We start from the raw sequence: 9,532 nt of genomic DNA on the forward strand, positions 1-9,532 counted from the left end.
TAACACAAACAGAGGCCATGCATCACCATCTGGTCCGGGTACACACAATCAACACGCTTCCATCACGACAACACCAATGATGAAAGGTTTGATCATCGTCAAGACAACACCATGATGGAACAATCTGCGTCAAGACAACACCGTGATGGGAATCACTAGGTGCGCACATTGTCACAAGTAGTCATTTATACTAAATATACTAACTATAAGGCACAATCTAAGCATAACATATCACTGATCATTAAACAAATATTACAGATCACTAAACACTATACTTTTCACTATATCATCATATCCGAAAAGATATTCTCACTCAGTCAAAAGCACAAGAACTCAATTGTCTTATATCACTGAGCCTTCATCTTTTCATTTATCACCTGGAAATATCATATACAAAGTTAATAATATGTTCAATACACCATTGGACACTCGGGCAACATAACGACTTATAAATAGTACAAAATTGAAGAGTGTTGATACACATCTGTACGGATCCACTCACATCCATACGGATACAGGTCTATCCGTACGGGTATCACTCTATCTGTACGGATGCATCACACACTGTATCCGTACGAGTATAGTTGTATCCGTAAGTATGGAACCCATCCGTATGGTTGCAATATGTATTCATACGGATGTTGTTCATCAGCTACAACAGCAGTTTCACGAGGGTTCAAGCTCCAAATTTCATTTTTGACACTTTCAAACACTAAAACTAGTTAAGGATTCATGCATAGAGCATATGCAACTGATTACTACTACCAATTTGACATCAATAGCACCTTAACATCAATTTTTGATCACAGCCCACTTTTAACCCAAAATACTCATTTTAATCACTGATTCTAATTAAAATCAAGATGTTAAGACCTTTAAAACGTTTAAGATATTACAAAGAACAAGTTACCAGCTTGATTATTCACAAAGCTAAGATTTATAGAATTAGGGTTATGATAGAAGCGTATTTTGGTGAGTCTGAGAGTAAAAAGAGAGAGAAGAAATCAAAAACATACACGTATACACTTAGGGGTTTCTTAAGAGTAAGGAAACTCCGTACAATATACGGGTATTTACCAGTTATATGGAACACAATGTAGCTCATTAGCAGTCCTAGTGAAGTGAAAATCACATAATAAAATATGTTATGTGACCATTGTCACAAAACACATTTTTACCCATACACAAATATTTATAAACACAAAATTATTTAAACGTTGATTATTAACACATAGGGGTAAAATAGTCATTTACCACTAGGCCCCGATCGAGGTGGTTGCACCTCACACCCTCAAGTCGCTCTCGTGAGGGCTCCATTGGCATGTCTAGTCCCGAGTTAGCCATCATTTAGCCGCTACTCCTTTGTCATGCATTTCGTGCTCCTTGGACACATTTGAGGACGGAGTCCTTTGTTTTTTACTTGTAAAATTAACTTTACTGTCTGTTTTTGTTTTAAATTAAATAATATAGCGTGTCTTAATTTTTATGAGTAAGTATCTCATAATTGGGAAGAATCTAATTTAATATATTGATTTAGTCATGATTAGTAAGTATGTCTAAGTATGTCATGATATAGTGATTTAGTCCTGATTAGTCTAAATGAAAAAGTGTTGATTTTTATGAGTAAGTATGTCTAAGTATCTCATAATATAGTCATCTAGTCATGATTAGTCATGATGAGAAAGTGTTGATGTGTTGTTGATGTGACAGTTAGTTTGGGTGAGGAAGTATATGTCATGATTGGGAAGAGTTTAATTTAATTGAGAGAAGACTGATGGAGTTGATTTGAGTTTGTACCAGAATGATTTTAGGAAATTATATGCACTCGGCTCATGTGGTCCAGACTAGTCTTGTGTATTTTTTTATTTTTTTTGCTTAAATCAACTAATAAATTATAATTTCTAACTAGAATATTTATTTCTATTTATAATTGTTAAACTATAATTATGATTATTAGGCCACCCTTTAAGAAGTTATGGGGTGTCATAACGTCACAAGCCTCCTAAGTGGAAAAACCTATAACATCCCTTAAATCATTCTCAATCATAAAAACTATAACTGGATGCTACCTATTAAACCGATTAATCTAATAGATATGACTTGAATATGAATAAGGGTATACCCACCAAGTTGTACATGAGCCGATGTATATAGAGCTCACACATATGTTTACATGTAATAAATAGAGTGTGCTCTACCGAAGTATACAGAAACATTGTGATCAACCCAGTCACCACTTTATATAAGAGTCATTAAAATGCTAAATGAAGTACACCTATTCCAATTTTATCATATACAGATTTACTCATTAACTTTAAGTGTTGCCATGGGTTTAGGAAAATATCCCATGAACAAATGGATGCTACTTCATGTGATGTAAGTAGGGATTGATAAGGATGGTGTGCCGAATATAACAGGTAAGGTAAGACGTCAGTTTTGAGTGCATGTGAGTTGTGTGCTAAACTCGAGTCAGTTGAAATACAATGTCTTAAGGAGGTTTAGTGATGTAAGCAGGGTTGATAAGGATGGTGTGCCGAATATAGCAGGTAAGGTAAGACGTCAGTTTTGAGTGCATGTGAGTTGTGTGCTAAACTCGAGTAAGTTGATATACAGTGTCTTAAGGAGGTTTAGTGTTCGGGGATGAAGACTTGGCTCAGTTTGACCAAAGTTTTAAGCATGAGGCCTCGGACAAGATTAAGATGGGGAAGATAATATAACTAATTGCTTTAAATGATCATATTTTTAAGTGTTGACAAGAGTTTTTACAAAATAAAGTAACTTTAAATGATTGATATTGTTATGTTATTTATTTATGGAATTCGACAGGATTAGGTTATAAATGTCGAAAATGTGTGGATAATTTTTTTTTTTGGATAATTGGAATACCATCGACAGTACTACTGTAATTTATCAAAAATAATAAGTTTAAATATACGGTATTTTTTTTTAAGCCCTAACAATTTGAAATCTCATTTTGATTTTCAAAAATCAAAACCCCCATTCCCCTCTCTCCCTCGCACTTCTCTGAACCCTAGCTAGCTCCGATCATCTTCACTTTCGAATGGCGGCGGTGCCACCGGTCACCGGAACTGAGCTTACCAGTCCTCCCACAGACGGCATATCCAACCTGCGTTTCTCTCATCACTCCGATCATCTCCTCGTCTCTTCATGGGACAAAGTACGTTTTGACCCGGCCTTCTCTATATATATTTTTCTTCTCGTGGTCACAAGTTTTCATCTTTTGTCGCGATATTTTTTGCAAATCTAACAACATAAGTGTTTAATTTACACTAATTGTAAATATTACTCATATTAGCATCTCTTTTTTCTTAGAAATTGAAAGGAATAAAATAAATAAAACAAACACTTATCATAAAGTGCTCACCATCGTACTCACTTCTGTATACCGACCTGCAAATATAAATGCCTAAACTTGTACGGTTTTACCCAAGATTTGACGATTAAGCTTCCAAAACCAGGGCTTTTACAATTCCGTTTGGTTTTCAAGCTTTGGATTTGATGAGATGTTATGTTACTATATTTATATTTATGGTAATTAGTTAATGACGTCCGTGATTTGTGTTAGCTACATACATGTGTATCTATATCTATATGATGTTAAAACAAACCTATTATTGGTGACAGAAATGATATCTTGTTGTTGTTTTTGTAATAGCGTGTTCGGCTATATGATGCGAGTGCCAATGTGCTAAGAGGAGAGTTCCTGCACGGAGGTCCAGTCCTTGATTGCTGTTTTCACGACGATACATCCGGTTTTAGTGCTAGTGGAGATAATACTGTTAGGAGGTAATGCTACAGCTTTATTATTGTTATACTGTACTGTATCTAATATCATAAGATTTTCAGTACTTGAATATATGTTGGTTTCATATCTCAGGCTTGTTTTTGACCACGAAAGGGAGGATGTTTTGGGACGCCATGATGCACCTGTTCGTTGTATTGAGTACTCTTATGCAACTGGTTGGTTCTGGTTTTCATTTATAATGATGGTTTGGTTTGGCTTGTCTTGTCTTATTTGTTGTTGTATTATGGTTTGGTCAGCATCTTCATTTATGTTTACTGTTATTTAGGGCAAGTGATTAGTGGAAGTTGGGACAAGACTCTCAAATGTTGGGATCCGAGAGGTGCAAGTGCACAAGAACGTGCTCTTGTAGGAACATATACTCAACCAGAGCGTGTTTATTCTATATCACTTGTTGGAAACCGTGTCGTAGTTGCAACTGCTGGACGTCATGTTAATGTCTATGATTTAAGAAATATGTCCCAACCCGAACAACGAAGAGAATCCTCACTGAAATACCAAACCAGATGTGTACGCTGTTATCCGAATGGAACAGGTTTGTTCATCGTGATCTAGTAAAGGGGTTTTGATGTTGTCTATGTGTTGTTATTTTACTTTGACCAACGATTAAATTATATTATTTGCAGGTTATGCACTTAGTTCTGTGGAGGGTCGTGTTGCTATGGAGTTCTTTGAGCTTACAGAAGCTGGGCAATCAAAAAAATATGCATTTAAGTGTCATAGGAAATCAGAAGCTGGAAGAGATATTGTGTATCCTGTAAATGCCATTGCTTTTCACCCAGTGTAAGTTATTTGTATGGGATGCTTCATTTAGCTTTTATACATACATAGGCAGAACAACAACAACAACTACTATATGTTGATAGAAATATTTAGTTTTTACCCAGGAAAAATGTATCCTTCTCGGTCTCTACTAAATTGGAAAATTATAACTATAATTTTTTGCAGATATGGTACGTTTGCAACAGGAGGCTGTGATGGTTTTGTGAATGTGTGGGACGGGAACAACAAGAAGAGGTTATATCAGGTACACTTGGGGTTACACACTGCATGCTGTTGGTAAACATTAGTTATTGTTGACTAACATTTTGGATTGATGATATATGTTCAGTACTCGAAGTACCCAACAAGCGTTGCTGCCTTATCATTCAGCAGAGATGGTCGATTGTTGGCGGTTGCGTCGAGTTATATTTACGAGGAGGGAGAGAAACCGTAATATAATACTTTCATTTTAGTCTTTTGTTACTATATAGTATATTTGTGCATTGATTTTTTATTAATAGTTAGCTCATCTGTTTGTTTTGCAGTCATGAACCAGATGCCATATTTGTGCGCAGTGTAAATGAGGTTGAAGTGAAACCAAAGCCTAAAGTGTACCCAAATGCTGCTTCGTAATTAGAAATTCGAGACACCCTTCATGTCATCTGAGCAGTCACTTACTGTGATATACTGCTACGTACTATGATTGAATTGTAGTTTTGATGTAATTTCATCTCACTTTGTAGAACAGAATGAAGTGCGATTGGATCATAATTCGTGACTTGAGAAAAAACTGTCCCCTTTTCACGCATTATTTTCATTTGAATTATATCACACTCCTGCTTCAAGAAATCGCTTGAATTCAACTGAGACTGCCTTGTTGCCTTATTAATATAATAATAAAAAATAATTGCCGTGCAATAGTCTGTAAACTTGAGTCAAAATATAGCATCTAATATGTATGAGCCAAATGCTCCAGTTGATACCAAAGTTGGGTACGAATCGTCTTAGAGAAGACTTCATTGAACATGTTTTAAGCAACGTGCGATGTGGGAAAACTATGTTTTAGCCAAATGATTAACAGTAATATAGAATGAATATACATTGTCCAAATATTAACCTCTCATCCAGTGGAGTATTTAGCATGATAAAATCACACGAGTATTTATGCGTCCGGAATGAAAAGAAATAATGCTGGGTTTTGTTTTTTATTTACCTTAGCTTCCGACATGCGGTACATGAAAGAACACGGGTTTCCAGTTTCCATGGTTCAATTTTGAAGATAAGCAAGGCCAATATGGGTCAAATTGAACCCAACTAAATAGCCAATATGGGTCAAATTGAACCCAACTAAATAGCCAATTTGGATGTTCAACAAGTTCTAGACTGTCACTCTGAAGATAGAAACTCAACCCGTTCTGTTTATCAGTTGAACAAGTCATAAATCTCGTCTATTCATCTGACCGAATTTGCGGGGGACACAATATAATTTTTCCACAATTAGGTTCAAAGTAAAACCTCACACACATTGCTTTCTGAGCTTCAGATTATGGTGCTGGTCAAATTACAAGAAAGCTACAGAAGATCATGACCATGACCGTATACAATACAATACTATTGTTCTACTACCCCAGAGAATCATTCTTGGTACATTTGCTAAAGCTAGACCAGTATGATAAGTATCAGCAACCAGGTTCATCAAAGGGTGGGTCTTGAATTCAAATTTACCTAAATCCAGATGGAGCAGCCTGTGCACCGCCACCTGCTCTCCTTGCAGCTTTTGATTGTGCAAGAAGCTCATCATAGTTCTGACCAAGTTATAAATAATAAATCAATAATAATCAAGAAATTAACACAACTTTACTTGCAACATAATAATCAATTGAGTTCGAATGATGTGAACAAGACGTACCCGTTTATCAAAAGCATTATCTCTTGAACTGATAATTTTGTCAGCAATACCATAATCAATGGCTTCTTGGGCTTGAAAGTACTTTGGACGCATGATGTCTTTGTTGATTTCATCTTTTGGTTTCCCGATTCCTTTCTCCAGAAGCTCCAAGAAGTAATCCGTGTTTGTGTCCAGCTCCTTGGCCTTAATCCACATGTCTATAGCAGCCCCACTTGATCGGTTCACTTTAGGTAGGTATAACTTTGCTGCAACAATTTTACAATACACAGTAGTAAAATTAGAAAATACAGTTGTTGGTATATTCAAACCGACCTATGATTATCATTTCTTCCAAGAAGATGATGATAATATACATACTGGATGAATTGGGCTGCATCGCACGATATCCTTTGGTTCCAAGTGATAATAACATTGCTGCTTGACCAAAAGCCATCCCACAATTCACTGTATACACATCTGACTTGCAGTACTGAAATGATAATAATAATAGAAAAAACAAATCAGTACTGCACTAAAAGTAGACAGCTTGGAAATAATTAACCAAAAGAACCATTTCCCGAAAAACTAATCTACAAAATATCAACTTCGTAATCGACCAATATAGGACAGGTGCTTACAGCCATGATGTCAGCAATAGCATATGCCTCTGTTTCGGATCCAACCGTTTCCATTTTGTCATTCTAGGCAATGCATTATGGCATGAAATGAATTATTATTATAAGGATAATTTGTGCTGTCTCAAAATCATTAAAACTAAAATAGAAAGAAGGAAAAAAAAAAAAAGGACCACCTGTGTTCCAGATGAATTAATGTAAAGATATATAGGCTTAGATGGATTGTCATAGTCCAACCACATAAATTGAGCAACAAGAAGCTCAGTCACCGCTGGAACAATCTGAAGCAACAAATAAAAAACATCACGACATTTATTTATTATAAATACAACACATGAATTAATTAAATTATTATTAAGGAGAAGTTGGTTGGTTGCTTACTGGCATTCCAAGGTAACAAATTCGAGCATCTAGAAGCAATGATGGCAAATCTGGAGGAGCACTTCTAGGTCTTCCAGCAGCTCTGCCACCACCTCCCCGATACATGCTCACACTCATACTGTATTTTGCGGTGGGACCCTTATCATGAATTCCAGATAGACTCCACATTCCACCATGATTCAAGTAATTATGCGAGGATGAGATTGTTTCCTATCAACAAAACCAGTATATGTTAAAACTTACACAAACCAAAAAGGTACAGCTAAAACAACACGTCGACAATAAAGGTATATTTATTTAAAAAATGAAGCTGCAAATGAAGAGACCTCTGTGACACTTTCTGCTTGCCTCCTTACAGGATTATCTTCCGTCATGAACATGTCCATCTGTGAAGGACTAAGACCGTACAGATATTGAGGAACATTCTTGAAATTGTCCATCACTGCATTTATAATTAAAAATAAACGATCACACGTTAATCGAACTTGTATAAATAGTTGTACTTCCATGGAATGTCATGATGGTGCTCACGGTCAAAAATGACATGGTATCATGTCACCAGCCATTTGGTGAGAAGCCATCAAAAAAAAAAAAAAAAAAAAGAGATGAATATAATATTCTTTTAGCAAGAACATGACTTAAACTCATCACACAAAAAAGCTATGAATACCAATAGTTGTGATCCATTTAATTTGAAGGCTATTTTCTATTTATCACAAGTTTCATAACCAAGTCATACAGTAACATTCTGGGGGGAAAAAAAAAAATTACTATAAAATAAAACTTTCAATGTTCAATCAGGAAGATGGCAGCTGTTGCAGGCAACCCCTGATATGTTTTCTTGCTTTCTAGTTTGTAGGTACACAACTACAAATACCCCTTATGCCCACTAAACCCATTTATCGCTTATAATACATGCTAAGCTGATAACAATTTCAGTTTCCACTGCTTTTTCATATAATAAAAGGGGTGGGGGTTTGGTTAGTCACTCTTCAGTTTAAGATCTACAATTGGTGTAATCAAGGAAACTAAAAAAGAGGAACGTAAGGTGACAATGGACGCTTCATCTAGTCTAGGTTCTCTTTTATAACTCAAATTTCACATATAGATATGTTCGAACACAGTGTAGTCTACTTGAGAGCTCAAAGCAACAGAGAAACAGTAAACAATGATTCCATATAACTTCAACACTAACCATCACCCACCGGATTAATAACATACAAAAAATCTTTGAAATTATATTATTATCAGTTAAAAACCTATATTTAAGTAACTCAATTATGAAAGTGTTCCAAAAATTATTTTACAATTACTTCTCTCAATCATCATCTCGGAGTGATTGAGTCAATATCACAACGAAACCACACATTAATCAAGAATTTCAATTGATACTATCCACGAACACATAGCCAAATCAAGATAAAAATTCATTGTTGTTACACACATAATACAAATTCCTAATGTTATAAAGCTGGATGTACAGATAAACACAGACTTACATCCATCTTTTAGGTTTCCTTCCCTAAACTGCTTAGGTATGTAATCAAGCGATTTATCGCCGGCCGTAGCCATCGCAGTCACCGGAAACCTGAGAGACCGTCCCGTAACCCTAGCAGTAGCATCTTTCCTCAACGGAGCATATATGATATTATTGTGAACAAATGATGATTTATAATGATTATTATGATTACTATTGTCGATTGATGGAGCAGATGGAGGTGAAAGAAGTAGTGACGTCGCCATAGCTACTAGTCAAAATGGATGGATATACTCGGTGTTTGTTTAATTAATCTTTGTATAAATAAATAAAAAATGTGTGATTTTTGTGATGAAGAACGAAGATGAGGTGCGTAGTTACAAACCGTTAATTTTTAACGGCGTTGATGGTTTAACTAGGGAGCCCCCGAGATAGTCGGGTAACACCAATCAAAATCCTTGGCCCACGAGAAACAGATTAATGGATCCTGAATTAACCAAACCCACATCGATTGGATTATATGGTAACATAAACGCGCCTTGAAAACACCCCTCGAAATCGCGAGT

The 9,532-nt window shown here is 35.8% G+C and overlaps 2 protein-coding genes across 2 annotated transcripts; one reads left to right on the top strand and one right to left on the bottom strand.

Moving 5' to 3' along the window:
* The first annotated feature begins 2,973 nt into the window (after positions 1–2,973).
* On the top strand, positions 2,974–5,418 carry LOC139853258 (mitotic checkpoint protein BUB3.1-like). Its single transcript, XM_071842628.1, has 8 exons — positions 2,974–3,178; positions 3,677–3,807; positions 3,899–3,981; positions 4,092–4,358; positions 4,450–4,606; positions 4,772–4,850; positions 4,935–5,035; positions 5,131–5,418. The coding sequence occupies exons 1-8, from the start codon at positions 3,062–3,064 to the stop codon at positions 5,216–5,218; spliced, it is 1,023 nt and encodes a 340-aa protein (XP_071698729.1). The 5' UTR covers positions 2,974–3,061; the 3' UTR covers positions 5,219–5,418.
* Positions 5,419–5,985: 567 nt separating this feature from the next.
* On the bottom strand, positions 5,986–9,294 carry LOC139852002 (ATP-dependent Clp protease proteolytic subunit-related protein 1, chloroplastic). Its single transcript, XM_071841221.1, has 8 exons — positions 8,989–9,294; positions 7,816–7,931; positions 7,490–7,699; positions 7,285–7,389; positions 7,112–7,174; positions 6,852–6,963; positions 6,495–6,739; positions 5,986–6,390 (listed from the first exon to the last, which is right to left on the bottom strand). The coding sequence occupies exons 1-8, from the start codon at positions 9,230–9,232 to the stop codon at positions 6,307–6,309; spliced, it is 1,179 nt and encodes a 392-aa protein (XP_071697322.1). The 5' UTR covers positions 9,233–9,294; the 3' UTR covers positions 5,986–6,306.
* Between the last annotated feature and the right edge of the window lie 238 nt (positions 9,295–9,532).

Source organism: Rutidosis leptorrhynchoides, chromosome 6, assembly GCF_046630445.1.
Source record: "Rutidosis leptorrhynchoides isolate AG116_Rl617_1_P2 chromosome 6, CSIRO_AGI_Rlap_v1, whole genome shotgun sequence".
Taxonomy (NCBI): Eukaryota; Viridiplantae; Streptophyta; class Magnoliopsida; order Asterales; family Asteraceae; genus Rutidosis; species Rutidosis leptorrhynchoides.

Excerpts from the sequence above, each read along its gene's own strand:
- LOC139853258 (XM_071842628.1), top strand. The coding sequence starts at position 3,062 with ATGGCGGCGGTGCCACCGGTCACCGGAACTGAGCTTACCAGTCCTCCC. Across the intron at positions 4,607-4,771 it reads GCCATTGCTTTTCACCCAGT|ATATGGTACGTTTGCAACAG; the intron begins GTAAGTTATTTG and ends AATTTTTTGCAG. Across the intron at positions 5,036-5,130 it reads TACGAGGAGGGAGAGAAACC|TCATGAACCAGATGCCATAT; the intron begins GTAATATAATAC and ends TTTGTTTTGCAG.
- LOC139852002 (XM_071841221.1), bottom strand. The coding sequence starts at position 9,232 with ATGGCGACGTCACTACTTCTTTCACCTCCATCTGCTCCATCAATCGAC. Across the intron at positions 7,390-7,489 it reads TTTGTTACCTTGGAATGCCA|ATTGTTCCAGCGGTGACTGA; the intron begins GTAAGCAACCAA and ends TTGTTGCTTCAG. Across the intron at positions 6,964-7,111 it reads CTATTGCTGACATCATGGCT|TACTGCAAGTCAGATGTGTA; the intron begins GTAAGCACCTGT and ends TTATCATTTCAG.